The 22515-nt window shown below is 43.4% G+C and overlaps 1 protein-coding gene across 2 annotated transcripts in view; it reads left to right on the plus strand.

Moving 5' to 3' along the window:
* The window catches only part of LOC129836464 (ubiquitin carboxyl-terminal hydrolase 43-like), a 117038-nt gene that overhangs the window by 80797 nt on the left and 13726 nt on the right, over window positions 1-22515 (plus strand). For both annotated transcript variants that reach the window (XM_055902672.1, XM_055902682.1), the window contains exons 7-9: window positions 7021-7183; window positions 10227-10338; window positions 19083-19186. In XM_055902672.1, the coding sequence (XP_055758647.1) occupies window positions 7021-7183; window positions 10227-10338; window positions 19083-19186 (379 nt within the window). The remainder of the gene's footprint in view (window positions 1-7020; window positions 7184-10226; window positions 10339-19082; window positions 19187-22515) is intronic.

Raw genomic sequence — 22515 nt, forward strand, 5'->3', positions numbered from 1 at the left:
CCGTTCAAAAGTTTGGGGTCACTTAGAAATGTCCTTGTTTTTGAAAGAAAAGCAAAAAAAAATAGTCCATTTAAAATAAAATAAAATTGATCAAATATACAGTGTAGACATTGTTAATGTTGGAAATGACTATTGTACCTGGAATCGTCTGATTTTTAATGGAATATCTACATAGGCGTACAGAGGCACATTATCAGCAACCATCACCCCTGTGTTCCAATGGCACGTTGTGTTAGCTAATCCAAGTTTATCATTTTAAAAGGCTAATTGATCATTAGAAAAGCCTTTTGCAATTATATTAAAACATTATTTGACTACCACGACTGATTTCTGAATGCTGGAGTTGCTATGCCAACCAGCTTTTAAGAAATGGAGTTCGCATTAAGCAGTCACTTCTTCTAAACCTAAAAGGGGACAACTTCTACATGTTATGCAGCGAAAACAGCCAAATATCCAAATCGACGTAAAAATACACTGTTAAAATACATAAATCATGACGGATTTGACAAATATTCACTTTGTTCCATCAGATTTGTTGAATGGGCGCCAGTCTGGTCAATGAAACGTCTGTGTTCCATTGACTCCTTTAACGCATCTATTGGGACAGCCGAAGAACCCCTTTGGAACCCTTTTTTCGAAGAGTGTGTTGAAAGACAGTCTTTTAGCTGTTAGCAGCATGGCCGTGGTGTTTCACCTCTGGCACTGATATACTGTTACGGCAACAGAATTGCTTCAGAAACATGAGTTAATTGATTTCCTCGTCGTTATTTACTTCTGAGTAAACATCCTGAGTAATGTCATGGCATATTTTACACAAGCCAATCAGAGATAGGCAGGATGGGGAGATGGCCATTCAGAAAGAGGGAGGGAACAGGTTTAAAGTCAGTGAAGAATGCCATCCATGGGAATAGACCAGTTGTGTAGTTGTGGTTTTAGACTCTAGGTATACACCCACAGAGGATGCAACAGCCCGATCACAACCACATAACATTCCATCAGTGAGTTCGCTCTTCCTCTGCTTCTCTTACAGCCTCTATAATCTCTGACTGTCTGTGTTCGTATAATTTACTGGATTTTAGACCCAAGACTCTGTTTCCTTTTTTTATTTATTCACTATAGATGGCACAGATAGATAACTTATCAAGATACATGTTGCCCAGATACCGGGAGGCAACCGTGGAATCAATCATAGGGGTCGGAAGGTCTTCTGGGACCTGGTGTGGCGGTGATGAGATGCAGGTTTGGGATCCGGCAAGGGGGAGCAGGTGTGGCAGGTCTATATCTCCCCCTTTCTCTCTCTTTCTCTCTCTCTTTCTCTCTCTTTCTCTCTCTCTCTCTTTCTCTTTCTCTCTCTCACCCCCTGCCATTTTCCTCCATCTGTCATTTTTCCAAGCAGCAGACAACTAAGGTGTCCTCTGGTCACCTGTGGTGATGGCATCCAGACACAGGAAATGTCGGGACGTCTGTCTCGTCTAGGGCGTGTCCCCTCTCCCGCCCTCCGCCGGACCCCACTACCCCCTGGGTATTTTTAGCACAGAGTGTGGACAGAATTAACAGGGGTCACTTGTCTAGGTGACAAACCAAGACACTAAGCTTGTAGGAGCAGAAAAGCATTTGAAAAGGATTTTGCGATATTTATTATTACACAATAATAATTGATTTAGGTTGAGCATTCAATTCAGCGGTCACAGGCACAACAACCAGCTGGAATTCTATGACCAGACTAAACTGAATCAGCTCTGTATGTGCTGTAGCCTGCAGGCTCGCCAGCTAACAACAGCTTTATGCCTATGACCTATATTCACAAATGGGTTGTAAACCCACTTTTATTTTTCTACTACGACATCTCAAAAGTATTATGTTTCAATCCCCCTGTCATAGAAGAGACTATTATGTCAAGTCATCATCAATGAGCCAATATTCATATATTCTCACTTGTCAGACAGAGATAATCAAGTCGTCATCCAGCATGATGGTACTTTAGGGAACACAGTTTTAAATTAAGGCTCTGATATTAAAACTAGCTTAAAGGAGTGAAGCAAAAAAAGTAGGCCTGAGTAACTGCGGTGAAGAAGTAGATCCCTGGGGGTTATTGTAAAAAATAAAAAAAATGATTAGAGCCATAGTTATTTTGGTGTTCATTACAATACGTATCCCTCCTATGTGAATGTGAGACAGGTGCTGCGGGTGCTCTGGTGCAGTGTGCTACAGTGTTCCAATGTCCTCGCACCACCCTGCATCCCTACATCTTCTATACTGAACAAAAATATAAACCAAACATGCAAGAATTTCAACGGTTTTACAGTTCATATAATGAAATCAATCTATTGAAATATATTCATTGGGCCCTAATCTATGGATTTCACATGACTGGGCAGGGGCACAGCCATGGGTGGGCCTGGGAGGGCATACCCACTGGGGAGCCAGGCCCAGCCAATCATAATGAGTTTTTCCCCACAAAAGGGCTTTATTACAGACAGAAATACTTCTGTTTCATCAGCTGTCCGGGTGGCTGTTTTCAGACGATACCGTAGCTGAGGAATCCGGATGTGGAGGTCCTGGGCTGGTGTGGTAAGGTGTGAGGCCGGTAGGGTGTACGGCCATATTCTCTAAAATGGCGTTGGAGGTGGTTTATGGTAGAGAAATTAACATTACATTCTCTGGCAACAGCTTTGGTGGACATTCCTGAAGTCAGCATGCCAATTGCACGCTCCCTCAAAACTTGAGACATCTGTAGCATTGTGTTGTGTGATAAAACTGCACATTTTAGAGTGGCCTTTTATTGTCCACAGCACAAGGTGCTCCTGTGTAATGAGCATGCTGTTTAATCAGCTTCTTGATATGCCACACCTGTCAGGTGGATGGATTGTCTTGGCAAAGGAAAAATGCTCACTAACAGGGATGTAAACAAATTTGTGCACAGCATTTGAGAGAAATAAGCATTTTGTGTGTAAGGAATATTTCTTGGATCTTTAATTTTAAGCTCATGAAACATGGGACACCTTTACATGTGTTTATATTTTAAGTCAGTATACACTACCGTTCAAAAGTTTGGGGTCACTTATAAATGTCCTTGTTTTTGAAAGAAAAGCAAAGGTTTTGTCCATTAAAATATCATAAAATTGATCAGAAATACAGTGTAGACATTGTTAATGTTGTAAATGACCATTGAAGCTGGAAACAGCTGATTTTTAATGGAATATCTACATAGGCGTACAGAGGCCCATTGTGTTAACTAATCCAAGTTTATCATTTTAAAAGGCTAATTGATCATTAGAAAACCCTTTTGCAATTATGTTAGCACAGCTGAAAACTGTTGTGCTGATTAAAGAAAAACACCAGTCTCTCCGGGATATTGGCCTTCTAGGCAGAGTTTCTCTGTCCAGTATCTGTTCTTTTGCCCATCTTGATCTTTTCTTTTTATTGGCCAGTCTGAGATATGGCTTTTTCTTTGCAACTCTGCCTAGAAGGCCAGCATCCCGGAGTCGCCTCTTCACTGTTGACGTTGAGACTGGTGTTTTGCGGGTACTATTTAATGAAGCTGCCAGTTGAGGACTTGTAAGGCGTCTGTTTCTCAAACTAGACACTCTAATGTACTTGTCCTCTTGCTCAGTTGTGCACCAGGGCCTCCCATCCTCTTTCTATTCTGGTAAGAGCCAGTTTGCACTGTTCTGTGAAGGGAGTAGTACACAGCACTGTACGAGATCTTCAGTTTCTTGGCAATTTCTCACAAGGAATAGCCTTAATTTCTCAGAACAAGAATAGACTGACGAGTTTCAGAAGAAAGTGCTTTGTTTCTGGTCATTTTGAGCCTGTAATTGAACCCACAAATGCTGCTGCTCCAGATACTCAACTCATCTAAAGGCCAGTTTTCTTGCCTCTTTAATCAGAACAACAGTTTTCAGCTGTGCTAACATAATTGCAAAAGTGTTTTCTAATGATCAATTGGCCTTTTAAAATGATAAACTTGGATTAGCTAACACAACGTGCCATTGGAACACAGGGGTGATGGTTGCTGATAATGGGCCTCTGTACGCCTCTGTAGATATTCCATTCAAAATCAGCCGTTTCCAGGTACAATAGTCATTTACAACATTAACAATGTTTACACTGTATTTCTGATCAATTTGATGTTATTTTAACAACAAAAAATTGCCTTTCTTGCAAAAACAAGGAAATGTCTGTGACCCCAAACTTTTGAACGGTAGTGTATATCAATCAACTCTAGACACTGATTTTGTTCACTTCAGTATTGATACAATGAAGATAATTAGGTAAGCCCCAAAGCATCAATGGAATATTGGAGTTGGTAAGCCCCAAAGCATCAATGGAAAAGCTAACGAGAGAGAGAGAATTGTAGTGTGTGTGTCTGTGTGTGGAAAAAATGATAGTGAAATAGTAGGTCTAAAAAGAGAGAGGGGCAGAGAAAGAGTGCAATAGAGAGACAGGAGTAGGGCGGGAGATGTGTGAGTTTGACAATTGTAATTAAACAGCTCAGTCCCTGAAGAGACACTCCAGCGTCACTCCCCTTCTACTAGCACTGCTCTCCCACTCTCTCCTCCTTGTCTCTCTCTCCCTCTCCCTCTATATATCCCTCTCTCCTGGCTGGCTGAGAAAGAAGGAATGAGGGAGAGGGTGTGAGAATGAGAGTCTGGCATGGGGTTCTCCCCTCAGACCCTGTCTGGAAGATACAGCAGCCAGACAGACAGACCCACCCGCACTCTTCACCGACTCAGCTATCCCAACAGACCACTGCTTTCCTGAGTCATTTCAGGACATAGACGTGTAGGTTTTGTATATGTTTAAAATAGCATACTTGTGTTGTCTTGTGTAGAGAAGTAAGCTTTTGTGTCCTTGGCATTTAGTTATTTGCTTATGCTCCTTATAGTCGTGGTAACAGGCTAGCCTTTCTGTGTGGATTAAAATGAAACTGGCTTTGGGCCTTTCAGTGCCTTTTATCTTCCCAGGAGGAATTCAATATCAGAGATGGGGTGGTGAGGGTGAGAGAGAGAGAGAGGGAGAGAGAGAGAGAGAGAGAGAGAGAGAGAGAGAGAGAGAGAGAGAGAGAGAGAGAGAGAGAGAGAGAGAGAGAGAGAGAGAGAGAGAGAGAGAGAGATGACACAGGGTGTCATGATTTACTATCCGATAGTTGAGAGGAATCAACTAAGCCAAAAGCTATTTCAATTTATCTTGTAAAATGGAATACTTGATTATTCATTCATTTAGTCTTACTCATCAAAGGCCATGCACTGGTGAATACAGTTGAAGTCGGAAATTTACATACACTTAGGTTGGAGTCATTAAAATTAGTTTTTCAACCACTCCACACATTTCTTGTTAACAAACTATAGTTTTGGCAAGTCGGTTAGGACATCTACTTTGTGCATGACACAAGTAATTTTTCCAACAATTGTTTACAGACAGATTATTTCACTTATAATTCCCTGTATCACAATTCCAGTGAGTCAGAAGTTTACATACACCAAGTTGACTGTGCCTTTAAACAGCTTGGAAAATTCCAGAAAATGATGTCATGTCTTTAGAAGCTTCAAATAGGCTAATTTACATAATTTGAGTCAATTGGAGGTGTACCTGTGAATGTATTTGAAGGCCTACCTTCAAACTCAGTGCCTCTTTGCTTGACATCATGGGAAAATCAAGAGAAATCAGCCAAAACCTCAGAAAAAAAATTGTAGACCTCCACAAGTCTGGTTCATCCTTGGGAGCAATTTCAAAACGCCTGAAGGTACCATGTTCATCTGTACAAACAATTGTACACAAATATAAACACCATGGAACCACGCAGCTGTCATACCGCTCAGGAAGGAGTCGCGTTCTGTCTCTTAGAGATGAATTGACTTTGGTGCGAAAAGTGCAAATCAATCCCAGAACAACAGCAAAGGACCTTGTGAAGATGCTGGAGGAAACAGGTACAAAAGTATCTATATCCACAGTAAAACGAGTCCTATATCGACATAACCTGAAAGGCCGCTCAGCAAGGAAGAAGCCACTGCTCTAAAACCGGCATAAAAAAGCCAGACTACGGTTTTCAACTGCACATGGGGACAAAGATCGTACTTTTTGGAACAATGTTCTCTGGTCTGATGAAACAAAAATAGAACTGTTTGGCCATAATGACCATCGTTATGTTTGGAGGAAAAGGGGGGAGGGTTGCAAGCCAAAGAACACCATCACAACATTTAAGCGTGGTGGTGGCAACATCATGTTGTCGGTGTACTTTGCTCCAAGAGGGACTGGTGCACTTCACAAAATATGTGGCATCATAAGTAAGGAACATTTCTTAAAATAAAGTGGTGATCCTAACTGACCTAAGACAGGGAATTTTTACTAGGATTAAATGTCAGGAATTGTGAAAAACTGAGTTTAAATCTATTTGGCTAAGGTGTATGTAAACTTCCGACTTCAACTGTACATCCGTTGATACTCAAGTGGTGGCCTTCTCTCTGGCAGCTTCGATATATGAGATGACATGATACGATGTTACAGTGCACTTCCTGTGCTCCTGAATGATTAGAGTTTCTCAGTACATGCACCGCTGTGTGTGTGTGTGTGTGACACATTTCTACAGCGACAGTGATTAATTGCTCGGCGGCGTTGAACAAGTGTGTTTAATTAAATCCTCAGATAATGTCAACATTTACAATGTTTATGTTGCCCGGGAGACAGAGATTCCGACTCCTACACACTCCCCCTGCAGCTATTACCTACGATGAATCAATGTGTACATGTCGTAACAGATGTCAATTTTACAATGCCACCCTTTGGGTAAATCTAAATTGTTGCTCCATTGTATAATGACTTTCACTTAATACGGTTTGTTTTCACAGTTGTGGGTGGTGTCAAATGGTGTCATTTTGAGTCATTGAGACCTGATAGAACCCCTCTTGAGCACACTCTGGCACAAGCTACCCCCGTTATGTATACGACCTTGTGTCTGAGCTCAACTTTGACCTCTCTCTTGACCCGTGTCTAACCTTTAACCTCTCTCTCCTCTCTCAGGCTACAACCACAGCCTCCCATCCTCGCCGTACACCTCAGGGCCAGAGGGTCAAAGGTTACCCCCATCGACCACTCTGTCCTCAGAGTTTCTGAACCACGGTGGTTCGACCAAGGTCCTCCTCATAATCTGCAACACGGCAGGCTCTGGCCAGCAGGCTGTCAGGTGAGTCAGGTTTGGTTGATTGGGTGGGTGGGTGGGTGGGAGGGAGTCTGGATTAGTTGATTGGGTCTGAGGCCATTTTGAAAATATGAGGTGTTAGGTGTGAATCAAACAAGCCTTTTTAGTTTATAGCGAAATAGTATCTCATGGGTGAACAGAGGAGTTATGATAAACGATATGCACCAACAGTTTGAACAGAGTGTATTTTATAAGGGCAAATAAAAGAAAGCTATGCTCTCTCTTTACTGGTTCCAGCTGTAACGAGTACCCACTGGGCCCAAGGGGACGTGCTCCGAGTTCCATTTTCCAGTTCACATTACACAGGTTGCGTTTACACAGGCAGAATAATTCTGATATTTTTCCACTAATTGGTATTTTGACCAATCAGATCAGCTCTTTTGCCAATAATTGGGCAAAATATCAAAATTGGGCTGATATATGTCACAATTTTTAGACATCTTTTAAAGCATGTATTTTTTCCTACTGAAAATCAAAGGGAGCATCGCTCCTGAGAGAAACCAAATACTGTAAATCCCAGTAAACAGCTTTGAATTATTTAATGTCTATGAGAGAGAGAGAGACTGCATGCAGAATTCTGCAAAAATATACCCCATGTACAACGTAAAACACCAAATAACACACGCAGAGCAGAAATAGGCCGATACCCGCTAATTATCAAAAAGGCATCACCTACAGAGAGATGAACCTGGAGAAGAGTCCCCTAAGCAAGCTGGTCCTGGGGCTCTGTTCACAAACAGACCCCACAGAGCCCCAGGACAGCGACACAATTAGACCCAACCAAATCATGAGAAAACAAAAAAAATTACTTTACACATTGGAAAGAATTAACAAAAAAACTGTGCAAATTAGAATGCTATTTGGCCCTAAACAGAGAGTACACAGTGGCAGAATACCTGACCACTGTGACTGACCCAAACTTAAGGAAAACTTTGACTCTGTACAGATTCAGTGAGCATAGCATTGCTATTGAGAAAGGCCGCCATAGGCAGACCTGGCTCTCAAGTGAAGACCTGCTACTGTATGTGCACATTGCCCACAAAATGAGGTGGAAACTGAGCTGTACTTCCTAACCACCTGCCAAATGTATGACCATATTAGAGACACATATTTCCCTCAGATTACACAGATCCACAAAGAATTCGAAAACAAACCCAATTTTTATAAACTCCCATATCTACTAGGTGAAATACCACAGTGTGCCATCACATCAGCAAGATTTGTGACCTGTTGCCACAAGAAAAGGGCAACCAGTGAAGAACAAACACCACTGTAAATTCAGCCCATATTTATGTTTATTTATTTTCACTTTTGTATTTGAACTATTTTCACATCATTACAACACTGTATATAGACATAATATGACATTTGAAATGTCTGTATTCTTTTGGAACTTCTGGGAGTCTGATGTTTACTGTTAATTTGTATTGTCATGGGGAGACTGGCGTTCTGTTTATGCCCCCTGACTGGCACATGTCAACTGTGGTTGGCTCAGATTGCTACCTGTTTGACAGAAGCCTTCTCTCTCTCTCTTTCCCCCCCGAACTGTCTTTACAACAGAGGAACAGCCTACAGATCATAACCACGTAATGGTGTTAACGGCTGATATTGGGCCAGTTTCACAGACACAGATTAAGCTCAGTCCTGGACTAAAATGCAATAGAGATTCTCCAGTAATGTGTCCAGGTAACCAGCCCATTGAGTAGTTACAGTTGAAGTCGGAAGTTTACATTCACTTAAGTTGGAGTCATTAAAACTGAAAGGCCGCTCAGCAAGGAAGAAGCCACTACTCCAAAACCGCCATAAAAAAGTCAGACTACTGTTTTCAACTGCACATGGGAACAAAGATCGTACTTTTTGGAGCAATGTCCTCTGGTCTGATGAAACAAAATAGAACTGTTTGGCCATAATGACCATTGTTATGTTTGGAGGAAAAAGGGGGAGGCTTGCAAGCCAAAGAACACCATCCCAACCGTGAAGCACGGGGGTGGCAGCATCATGTTGTGGGGGTGCTTTGCTGCAGGAGGGACTGGTGCACTTCACAAAATAGTTGGCATCGTGAGGGAGGAAAATTATGTGGATATATTGAAGCAACATTTCAAGACATCAGTCAGGAAGTTAAAGCTTGGTCACAAATGGGTCTTCCAAATGGACAATGACCCCAAGCATACTTCCAACGTTGAGGATATTCACCCTGGGCTCACCTTGTGTCTAGTAGAACGTTTGAATGGATGATTATCATAGATGTCTTTGGGGTAGAGTTTGGGCCTTGGGCTAACCTAAAGGAGAAACAATTCCCATAACAGTAAACAATGGCTTACCTGCTCACTCTTATAAACCGGTTTGAGGGACGGGGTGGCACTGGTGGCAAGGACAGACTGTTTCACACACACACACACACACACACACACACACACACACACACACACACACACACACACACACACACACACACACACACACACACACTGAAGTCTCAAAACAGCCTCCTCCAGTTTTATGAGAAAACCAATCTAAGCAGTAGATAAAAAATATGTTCAATTCATTGAAAATAGTTTCTTCTAGGTTTTCTCATTGGGATCACTGACTAGTTCTCTCTCAAATCCACACAATGCTATTGGAAATGTAAATCCATCATTTAAAAAATGACATTCTCAGCCAAAATGTTCTCATGCCTGAAATATGCTTACAATGCCGCATTGAAAATACTGTCTTTCTCTTCACTTGTAGTCCTGTGATCATTAAATACATGTTGAGTTGAGAGACCTGCTTAACTACGTTTCACATTCAAAAGGCCACAGGGTTGTAATGTGCTCAACTTCATGCAAATCCAAACATATGTTTGCCTCTCAAACAACTGCAGAATAACATTGTATTTTTTCTCCCCATCTGTCTCCTTCTCTCTCTCTCTTCCTCCCTCTCGCTCATCTCTTTACCTCTTCTTCCTTCTCTCTCCCTCTTCTCCCTCTATCCTTCTCTCTCTCTTTCCTCCCTCTCCTTTCCTCCCTCTCCTTCACCCCTCCTCCAGGTTCGGCCCTCCCTTCCTCATGAGAGAGGAGCGTACCCTGTCCTGGGACCAGCTCCAGCAGAGTATCCTCAGCAAGCTCTATTACCTGATGCTGAACGGATCACAGGCACAGGTCAGTTAACACTGGCACCACTGGTCACTACCATTCATTTACTACTACTGGTTCCTACTGTTTACTACCTGAAACAGTAGTACAAACAATAGTGCTATTACCACCACAAATAACATTCAGCCTACCAATATGCTCTTAATGGAGAGTGGTGGAGATCCTTATGATCTAGTGAGTCTCTCATACACACACACACACACACACATAATGACATATCAAATCAAATCATAGTTTATTTGTCACGTGCGCCGAATACAACAGGTGTAGACCTTACAGTGAAATGCTTACTTACGGGCCCTAACCAACAGTGCAATTTCTAAGTAAAAAATAGATATTAGGTGAAGAATAGATAAGTAGAGACATAAAAACAACAGTAAAATAACAGTAGTGAGGCTATATACAGTAGCGAGGCTATATACAGGCACTGGTTAGTCGGGCTAATTGAGGTAGTATGTACATGTAGGTATGGTTAAAGTGACTATGCATATATGATAAACAGAGAATAGCAGCAGCGTAAAAGGGGGGTGGGGACACAATGCAAGTAGTCCGGGTAGCCATTTGATTACCTGTTCAGGAGTCTTATGGCTTGGGGGTAAAAGCTGTTGAGAAGCCTTTTGGTCCTAGACTTGGCGCCCCAGTACTGCTTGCCATGCGGTAGTAGAGAGAACAGTCTATGACTGGGGTGGCTGGGGTCTTTGACAATATTTTAGGGCCTTCCTCTGACAGAGCCTGGTGTAGAGGTCCTGTATGGTAGGCAACTTAGCCCCAGTGATGTACTGGGCCATACGCACTACCCTCTGTAGTGCCTTGCAGTCGGAGGCCGAGCAGTTGCCGTACCAGGCAGTGATGCAACCAGTCAGGATGCTCTCGATGTTGCAGCTGTAGAACCTTTTGAGGATCTGAGAACCCATGCCAAATCTTTTTTGTTTCCTGAGGGGGAATAGGCTTTGTCGTGCCCTCTTCACGACTGTCTTAGTGTGTTTGGACCATTCTAGTATGTTGGTGATGTGGACACCAAGGAACTTGAAGCTCACAACCTACGTAGGTGTTCCTTTTGTCCAGGTGGGAAAAGGCAGTGTGAAGTGCAATAGAGATTGCATCATCTATGGATCTGTTTGGGTGGTATGCAAATTGGAGTGAGTCTAGGGTTTCTGCAATAATGGTGTTATGAGCCCTTACCAGCCTTTCATAGCACTTCTTGGCTACGGACGTGAGTGCTTCGGGTCTGTAGTCATTTAGGCAGGTTGCCTTTGTGTTCTTGGGCAAAGGGACTATGGTGGTCTGCTTGAAACATGTTGATATTACAGACTCAATCAGGAAAATTTTGAAAATGTCAGTGAAGACACCTGCCAGTTGGTCAGCACATGCCCGGAGCACACGTCCTGGTAATCCGTCTGGCCCCGCGGCCTTGTGAATGTTGACCTGTTTAAAGGTCTTACTCACGTCGGCTACGGAGAGCGTGATCACAGTCGTCCGGAACAGCTGGTGCTCTCATGCATGCCTCAGTGTTGCTTGCCTCGAAGCGAGCATAGAAGTGATTTAGCTCGTCTGGTTGGCTCATGTCACTGGGCAGCTCGCAGCTGTGCTTCCCTTTGTAGTCTGTAATAGTTTGCAAGCCCTGCCACATAAGACGAGCGTCGGAGCCGGTGTAGTATGATTCAATCTTAGCCCTGTATTGGTGCTTTGCCTGTTTGATGGTTCGTCAGAGGGCATAGCAGGAATTCTTATAAGCACCTTGAAAGCGGCAGCTCTACCCTTTAGCTCAGTGCGAATGTTGCCGGTAATCCATGGCTTCTGGTTGGGGTATGTACGTACAGTCACTGTGGGGACGACGTCCTCGATGCACTTATTGATAAAGCCAGTGACTGATGTGGTGTAATCGGAAGAATCCCAGATTTTTTTTTATTTAACCAGGTATTTCTCATTTACAACTGCGAACTGGCCAAGATAAAGCAAAGCAGTGCGACACAAACAACAACACAGAGTTACACATGGAATAAACAAACATATAGTCAATAATACAATAGAAAAAGTCTATATACAGTGTGTGCAAATGAGGTAGGACAAGGGAGGTAAAGGCAATAAATAGGCCATAGTGGCGAAATAATTACAATATAGCAATTTAACACTGGAGTGATAGATGTGCAGAAGATGTATGTGCAAGTAGAGATACTGGGGTGCAAAGGAGCAAAATAAACAAATAACAGTATGGGGATGCGGTTGTTGGATGGGCTATTTACAGATGAGCTATGTACAGGTGCAGTGATCTGTGAGCTGCTCTGCTTAAAGTTAATGAGGGAGATATGAGTCTCCAGCTTCAGTTATTTTTGCTGTTCATTCCAGTCATTGGCAGCAGAGAACTGGAAGGAAAGGCAGCCAAAGGAGGAATTGGATTTGGGGGTGACCAGTGAAATATACCTGCTGGAGCGCGTGCTGCGAGTGGGTGCTGCTATGGTGACTAGTGAGCTGAGATAAGGCGGGGCTTTACCTAGCAAAGAGATATAGATGACCTGGAGCCAGTGGGTTTGGCAATGAGTTTGAAGCAAGGGCCAGCCAACGAGAGCATACAGGTCGCAGTGGTGGGTAGTATATGGGGCTTTGGGGACAAAATGGATTGCACTGTGATAGACTGCATCCAATTTGCTGAGTGTGAGTAACATGTTCCAGTCTGTTCCAGTCATGTTCCAGTCTGTAAAGGCTGTGTCACTGGTGCTTCCTGCTTTAATTTTTGCTTGTAATCAGGAATCAGAAGGATAGAATTGTGCTCAGATTTACCAAATGGAGGGTGAGGGAGAGCTTTGTACACGTGTCTGTGTGTGGAGTACAGGTAATCTAGAATGTTTTTCCCTCTGGTTGCGCGTTGATAGAGATTAGGTAAAACGGATTTTAACTTTCCCTGCATTAAAGTCTCTGGCCACTAGGAGTGCTGCCTCTGGGTGAGCGGTTTCCTGTTTGCTTATTTCCTTATACAGCTGACTGAGTGGGGTCTTAGTGCCAGCATCCGCCTGTGGTGGTAAATAAACAGCCACAAAAAGTATAGATTAAAACTCTCTTTGCAAATAGTGTGGTGTACAGTTTATCATAAGATACTCTACTTCAGGCCAGCAAAATTTAGAGACTTCCTTAGATTTCGTGCACCAGCTGTTGTTTACAAATATGCACAGACCGCCCCCCCACCCCCTGCTGTTCTATCGAGCCGGTACAGCGTATATATCTTGCTAGCTGAATATCCATGACATCATTCAGCCACGAATCCGTGAAACATATGATGTTACAGTTTTTGATGTCCTGTTGGTAGGATATTCGTGATCGTATCTCGTCCAATTTATTGTCCAATGATTCTACGTTGGCGAGTAATATTGACAGTAACGGTAGCTTTCCCACTCGCCTTCTGCGGATCCTTACGAGGCACCCCGCTCTGTGTCCTCTGTACCTGCGTCTCTTTCTCTTGCCAATAACGGGGATGTTGGCCTTGTCGGGTGTTAGCAGGATGTCCTGTGCGTCCTGCTTGTTGAAGAAAAAATCTTTGTCTAATCCGAGGTGAGTGATCGCTGTCCTGATATCCAGAAGCTATTTTTCTGCCGTAAGATACGGTGGCAGAAACATTATGTACAAAATAAGTTACAAATAACGCAGAAAAAAACACATAAAACTGCTGCCATTTCTCCCGGCGCCATTTGGGACATATGCAGACACTCTTGTGTGTGCGTCCGTGTGCTCTTGAGTCCTCAACAACTTCCTGGATAAAATAACCCCATCTTGAGAGGGAATTGGCTTTAATTACAAACGGGAGGTGTTCAATTAACCGGAGTGGCCGTAGGGACTGTCTCAGGACTGTCCATTTACACCCAGTCAGTTTAGACTCTGCCTAAGCCACATTATCTGCTGTGTCACTGCTCCTTGTAACTGCCAGGACAGCCCCATTGTTCTCTCACCATAGCAATTAACTCTAGATGTGTAACAAGTGCGCTGAGAGTCGGGAAGCAAGTGCAGGGAGTGAGTGTTTGAATAAATAAATTAAACGATAAACACGTAACACAAACAAAGCACCGACATGAAAACAGGATGGCTCATTCGTCCCCCTCCTCTCCCCTGTAACTATTCCCCAGGTCGTTGCTGTAAATGAGAATGTGTTCTCAGTCAACTTACCTGGTAAAAAAGCAGATAAATATTAATTTTTTTTTAAACAACACCTGAGGAAAGAACCAAGGGGTGTGACAGATATAGGGAAGATAATCAAGGAGGTGATGGAATCCTGGTGAGTGTCATGAGGCGCAGGTGCGTGAGACGATGGTAACAGGTGTGCGGGATAATCAGCAGCCTGATGACCTAGAGGCCGGAGAGGGAGTATACGTGACAGTACCCCCTCCCCGACGCGCGGCTCCAACCGCAGGACACCGTCAAAGGGGACGAACCCGGGGATCAGGAGCGGACCGGTCACCCCTACTGATGCGCGAGAACCTGTTTTTTTCTTTCTAAAAACGTCACTTTTTCATTATGGGGTATTGTCTGTAGATCTATTTAATACATTTTGTATTCAGGCTGTAATACAACAAAATGTGTCAAGGGGTATGAACACTTTCTGAAGGCACTGTATGTTGTTGAGAAACCCACAGGAGGCGCCACATCTTATGAATTTCCTCTACCACAAAACAAATAAGAATGACATGAGAAAGCAGGACAAACTACACTTTGAAGTGAAAAATCCCCCAGGGAGTCAAACAAACACCTCAAATACAAGTAAATACCAAACAATAATTCTGTCCTGGAACTTAACTGTGAATTCAGTCTGCATACAGCTTTGCCATGAATGAGAAATAAAGGGAACTAGACAGTGCAGTTGAGGGTCACACAGCTTGACGGAGTTAACTTGACAAGGAGCTTGTTGCCGTGGAGATACATATCAGTGTGTCAACATTAGGTGTAAAGAAATAGTTCCTTCTCTGTGGGGGTAGGACCTTGTCTGGGGCTTATCAGCCTTAGCACTACCTGAGACTTTGAGCCCAGCGCTGTTTGCTCTGGATAAGGCCTCCTTGTCAAACACCACACTATCACCATGGCATCTCCCATAGCGACAGGGCAGCCCGCCTTAGGAGCAGAGGATAGTTGTGTGTTAAAAAGGAAGGCTCAAGGTGAAGTGAGGGGGTCATTGTGTCAGTTTTGAACTCCATTGTCTATAGCAGTGGTCACCGACTGGTCGATCTCCAAGGCATTTCTAGTCGGTCATTTATGTAAAAAACCCAACCATACATTAATATTTTTAAAATATGTCTCACACTGTTGACGATAGGTACACCTGATTCAGCTGCCCTGTTCGCCGGGTAGGCAACATGTTCCCATTTTGAACCATTTCATATGGTCTGAGAAGAACAACAATGTATTGGCAGGGCAAAATGCAGAGATAATGTTTTGGGCCTATAGCCTACTGCACAAACCTCATCACTACAGTACGGCTTTTAATAGGTTCATATTACATAAGTTTACATTTTCAAGTCATGTCATAAATAATGCATGTGTACCAAACCATGGTTCCTGCTTAATGTGTGTATAGAGTAGCCCTACAGTGTATAGTGGATGCAAGATGGTCAGGGAAAGGGGCTCATTGCTTACAGTACTTATAATGTCTATAGTGGATCCACTGTAACAAACTGAGGACATACCGGTCTACGTAATACCGGTCTTGTCTTTAGTCACTCCCTGTATTCTGGATCAAATCTGTGTGTTATCAGGGCAGAAGCCACAGTGTGATGTATGGATGCTGACATAACTCCCCCACTCTGCTCAGTGCATCTTGTCACTGGGCTCCCTCTCCGGCCTCTAGGTCACCAGGCTGCTCGAAATGGCGCACACCTGTCACTATCGTTACGCGCATGACACTCACCTGGACTCCATCACCTCCTTGATTACCTGCCCTTTATATGTCACTCCCTTTGGTTTCTTCCCCAGTCGTCATTGTTCCTGTTCTAAGTCGGTGCGCTGTTCGTGTTTCTTGTTTTGTTCGTGTTTCTTGTTTTGTTATTTTATTTATTAAAGGTATTCACTTCCTGAACTTGTTTCCCGACTTTCGGCGTACATCGTTACACCACCAAAACATTCTAGACATTTCAGGCAATCTTTTCAAACAGCTCTTACACTAAAAGGGCATTATCATAATTTTCACAGTTTCACAGTATTATTCCAAACTCATAGTGTGGATATGTATAGCTATATATAAAACACAGTAAAATCTCATTTTTGACTGCACTAGGCCTTTAATGTGATCCTTAGTTTGACCCCATGTTTCATGCTCACTTACAATGTTACATCAGATAACTGATGCATGTCGGCTGCTCAATGTATAAACTTTCTGTAATCACATACTTCAACTTCCCTTGAACCCTCTATCTATCTATCTATCAGTATTCCCATTTCATATTAGCTTAACGTCAAACTAACATAACAAGCTGCAGTTCATACATTATCAATGGGGCTGCAGTTCATATAAATGATTATGATTTAGGGAGCAGAAAAATCCATATCAAAATGGTGTGGTAAGTTCCTTGCCACACCATGTGTTGTAGAGGTCAGATCTTGCACTTGATAGATCCCACATTACATAAAAGCTTTAGTACCAACCTACATATGAGTCATTCCAGCATTGTGTCAACTTCAGACAAAGGAGATGATTGTGGACTACAGGAAGAAGGGGACAAAGCACACCCCCATTCTCATCGACGAGGCTGTAGTGGAGCAGGTTGAGAGCTTGGTGTCCTTGGTGTCCACATCACCAACAAACTAACATGGTCCAAGCACACCAAGACAGTTGTGAAGAGGGCACCATCGAGATCATCCTGACTGGTTGCATCACTGCCTGGTATGGCAACTGCTCGGCCTCCGACTGCAAGGCACTACAGAGGGTAGTGCATATAGCCCAGTACATCACTGGGGCCAAGCTTCCTGCCATCCAGGACCTCTATACCAGGCTCTGTCAGAGGAAGGCCCTAAAAATGGTCAAAGACTCCAGCCACCCTAGTCATAGACTGTTCTCTCTGCTACCGCACGGCAAGTGCCGAGACTATGTCCAAGAGGCTTCTAAACAGCTTCTACCCCCAAGCCATAAGACTCCTGAACATCTGATCAAATGGCTACCCAGACTATTTGCATTGCCCCCCCCCCCCCCACACACACACACACTCTTTTACACCGCTGGCACTCTCTGTTGTTATCATCTATCACTTTAATAACTCTACCTACATGTACATATTACCTCAATTACCTCGACTAACCGGTGCCTCCGCACATTGACTCTGTACCGGTACCCCCTGTATATAGTCTCACTAGTGTTATTTTACAGCTGCTCTTTAATTACTTGTTACTTTTTATTTCTTTTTCATATATTTTTTAAAACTGCATTGTTGGTTAGAGGCTCGTAGATAAGCATTTCACTGTAAGGTCTACACCTGTTGTGTTCAGCGCATGTGACAAATAACATTTGATTTGGTTCAGTCGGCAGTATGCTGATAACTGTTGGATCAAATCTACAAGACAGATCAGAATGTACGAGACAGATTACTTTGAGGCTCCGGGAGGATGTGTTACTTTGAAAAAGATTCTATGTGTGTTGGAAATGGCACCCCGTGCAGAAGTAGTGCACTATATAGGGAATAGGGTGTCATTTGAGACACAGACCTGTGATTTTGACCAAGTCATCCAGGCTTGGTGTATTTTCTGCACCATACAGTGTGTTGTTCTCGCAAGCTGTGTTTTTTGATCATTTGTGTCAGTACCTAACAAATACAAACATTTGCTGAAAAGGAGAGAAGGATATTCTTTCCTCAAGGCTTTGTCGGTTTAATATTTAATCCCACTTGATTTGTACCTAATCCAGACAGATTAAAAGTAGTACAAATATCCTCCAGAAAGACAGTGATATGACATGAAATTTTCACAGGCATTAAATAAACAGGTGTTTATCTAATCTTCAACATGCACACAAACACACACACACCTCCTCCACTCACTTTCACTCCACTCTCCCTCATCCAAAGAAGTTCCCTCGAGTTCCAAATTTCCCTTAAACTCACGTATAAACTCAGCCTAATTGCTCATCAATGATGACTTGTTCATTATGGTCTTATGAAAGATAACCTCACAACCGCATATGTATGGTCCACTCCCCCAAACAAAATACTTCTTTGCCGTTTTCATTTGGTGGTTAAGGTCTTATTAACTAGGAATGCATCCCAAATGACACCCTATTCCCTACACAGTGCACTACTTTTGACCAGAGCCCTATGGCTCTAGTAGTGCACTGTGTAGGGAATAGGTTGCCGTTTGGGACGCAGAGTTACTCATTTATTTCTCTGTATGCTTGGCTGCGGCTCTATTCTCCAGCGGCCTTCATTCCAAATGAGACCATTAGGTTTAATTTGCAACGTGATTCTCCTCTCTACCTTCTAATAACTTAGCCCCTCTTGTCTAATTCATCTCCTAATGCACCTTGTTCAGTCAAGGGTGGAGCTGTGGAGCCAGAGACACTGTTAACAATGCTGTTGTTATGAGTGGAACCTGTGTCCGTTTGTGATTTCTTTTTACTCAAATAAAAATGTAAGATACTGTACTGCTTGCTCCCGCAGTGTTCTTACAGTATTACAATGCACTTGTATTATAGAGACAGTTTGTACGATATCTCGTCTAGTGTCATCTTACCTCGTCTCGTCTTATGTCATGTCTCACTTATCTCGTTGAATGCCTGTGTCTCCCTACAGAATGCAGGGTTGCTGTTCAAGGTCAGAGTGGTGGGAGGATCTGCCTCCTACAGCTACCTGTCCCCACAAGATGGACGCCCTCTTTTCCACCCTGCCGTGGACAGGTAAGACTGCATTATCCATCCCTCTCTCTCCTATCTCTCTCTCTCTCTCTCGCTTATTCTTTCTCTCTCGCACTCACACTATCTCTCTTTTTCTCCCTTTTTTCTCTCTCTCGCACTCACACTGTGTCTCTTTCTCTCTCTCTTTCATTCTTTCTCTCTCTCTCTCACACTCTATCTCTCTCTCTCTGTCTAAAATACCTGAACTAACGTACTATTTGTACATAAAGCCTACTCAAATGCCTGTCATTGAGTAACTTTTCTTTTCACTGTCAGACATAAAATGGTAAACCATGGTATCTCTGAACACTCAGAAACATCACAGGTGAATGAATGTCATGTTGAAGTAGAGATCACTTGCCTATTCTGTGCAAACAGTGCCTTTGAGAAGCCAATTAGCCATGAGGGGCTTACTGTAAAAAGGTAGAGGAATCTAGTCGCAGTGAAGAAAAGACAAGAGACTTTATTCTCCCTCCTGTAGAGCGGGTTCAGCTGTCGTAGGAGCCACAGGGAGCTCCATCTAAAGCTGTGCTGTTGTTGTGATGTGATCGTAAAGTGCAGTAGGACTCAATCCACAGGAGTTCTATCAAGGAGGTGGGACATGGGGCCAGACGCTAGGTAACAGTAAACTTCCCTTGGGGTGGGTGAGTTCGGGGAAGAGGGGTTGCCTGTGTGACCCTCTCTCATCAGCATTTGCAAGAGAAGATGTGTCATCGAATGTTAAACCGTCTGCCCATTATATACAGAGATGCATAGAGAGATCAGAAAATCGTCTTGATCTGAATCATCTTTGAGTTGAATTGACCAGAATGAATAAGTGGTAACCTATCTGACTATCCGTCATCCTTTGTTCTGGCAATTCATCTCACTCAAGAGCAGGACCATTCCGTTCTCAAAGTCCTTGAATTACAATGCGGTTATAAACGAAAACACGGTACCGGTATTTCAATTGTGTTCTTCCCTTAAGCTAGAGAGGAGCCGTCCTGTCTGGTCTTTATATTTTTTTTACATCATATTTTCATCATAACACAGCATTACTGTATTCCCCTTACAATGTAATTGCACCAACTCATTTTTCATAAACGGGCATGCAAGGAGACTTGGGGTTTTTGACTTCTGTGCAGCGTTGGCTTTACAAACATGTCATATGGAAGTTATTTCATAGAATTTTCCCTGGCCAATGTCGAACATGATGTTCCTTAGAAACAGTACATAGCCTGAGGCAACAATTTCAGGTATATGAACAAGATTCGATTAAAGAGAAAGAGCCTTTAGGAAAGAACCAGATTGGGGATGTGTGTGGTCAGGTAGGTATTCTGCTAGAGGCAGAGGGGAAGGTGAGCCACAAACACAGACAGACAGGGAGACAGGAGACGTTCTCCTCAGATCAACTATACAGACAGGAGGAGAGAGAGACAGAGTGACAGAGAGAATAGCAGCTGACTGACAAGTAGCTGGTTGCCTGAGGACTGAGTAGGTGGACAGCTCTGTACAGCAGGGGGGCATGGTGTCATCATCAGACACTCTTCAAGGGTTCTGAGCTTCGCTCTCCCATGAATGAGTGATCCTCTGAAGGTCAAAGATGTGGCCCTTGGGCACTGGAAAATGGCACTGGGAAAGGTCAAGGGCACTAAGAAAGGGCTCGACCGGCTTCCTACCACCTTCTGGGAGTGTGTGCATGCATGTGTACGTCTCTCTCTCGCTCCTTCCCCTGGTGCTAATTTCAACCGCGCCTTCAGGGTATTAGGACGTCTGGTATTATAAAATGAAGTGGTATTGATCGGAAAGGAAAGGTGAAGAGGAGGGGGAGGTTTGAGAAGTAGGACTGTTCTCAAGGGAATTAGAATGGCGTGTGACGGACAAGGGATGAGACACAGGCATGGCCATTGAAGGTGTGTGTGCGTGAAAGTGCCATTGGAAGTGCCATTGCTTTGAATCAGAGTGCATTGTTGTCTGAGTGTATTGAGGCTGAGTTCCAAGTCCGAGTACATGACAAAGATCCAATGTAAAGAATGTTGACACAAGTGCCTCTTGACACGGTCATCCTGTACTGAAAATACAGTCAACACAACTGGAATTCAGAGGGAGGGGGGACTAGGTTGTCTTCCTTGATTTCCTTTTGTGGGATTAGCATTTTTATCCAGGCAAAAGAATAACAGTGACATCATACTCTGTCTCTCTCCCCATCTCTGTAACTCTTATTTTAATCTCTTCCATGACAGAGAGACAAAAACAAATCCTATAAGCAGCTCTGCTATAGTGCCTAAGTGCCTGCTCTTTGCCCCCAGTTAGTAAAGTCATAAGCAGGCATTTAAGACGTTGGGTTCAGACCGTGGCTGACTTTTCAGCTCTGAATTACACAGTCAGATTCATTTTGACAAGCAGCCTCTCTTCCTTAATTGCAATTGTTTCTGCGTGGATTTGAAGGCGGGTTGGAATAATGCGTGAACGTGGGAGGAATTAATGGGGCTGCGGTCGTCTGTGGAGCGAAGCTGGCTGTTAATTCTGAGGTGATGTTGATGAACACAATACACATGCATCCAGACATGATTGCGCACGCACACACACACACACACACACACACACACACACACACACACACACAAAGAACATCCTTTACATTATAAAGAGTCACAGATTCAGTCCTTTGTGCTCATACAGTATGTGTGCACACGCCTGTCCATGCTAACAAGGTATCAGTTTCACTTTGAAATTTGAGGTTTTTCCAAACGTCTATGTGTGAAGTCATGGTAAACGTACGTTTTTTTACATTTAAGTTGAGACACTGTTACCTAACTCCCCATAAGTTAAATACAAACACTTGCGTCGGGCTGGGGGTGAAAGTTTGGGAAAGGCTTAAAACCGAGGAAAAAAAAATATACCATTGCCTTGCACACAAAACCCTCAATGCCAGATTGCAGCTTTACACCCATCCACCATCCCTGTCCTAGCAAGCCAACAGCTTACTTTAAAGTAATAGCACTCACTTTTCCTCCTAGTGGCCGGTTTTGAAGGCAATTCTACACGTTCTTGGGACCAGGTTGGATGTCTCTGCTTTGACTTCAAACTAAAGCGATCTCCCTGGTCCATGAACACACACACACACAAACACAGAGAAATGTCAGACTACATCCATTATTGAAGCAGTGTCCTTTATGTCCCAGTGTCCTTTATGTCCCAGTGTCCTGCAGGTAGAGGAGGTGTTAGATCGATCTCAGTGTGTATTCATCACTCATCACTGTCTGTCTGTAGCCACTGGGACTGTGACCTTCGGTTGAGTCAAAGGCAGACAGCAGCACACACCCTGACACAACCGAGGACTGACTTACCTT

The sequence above is a fragment of the Salvelinus fontinalis genome, chromosome 3 (assembly GCF_029448725.1).
Source record: "Salvelinus fontinalis isolate EN_2023a chromosome 3, ASM2944872v1, whole genome shotgun sequence".
In the NCBI taxonomy this organism is placed as follows: Eukaryota; Metazoa; Chordata; class Actinopteri; order Salmoniformes; family Salmonidae; genus Salvelinus; species Salvelinus fontinalis.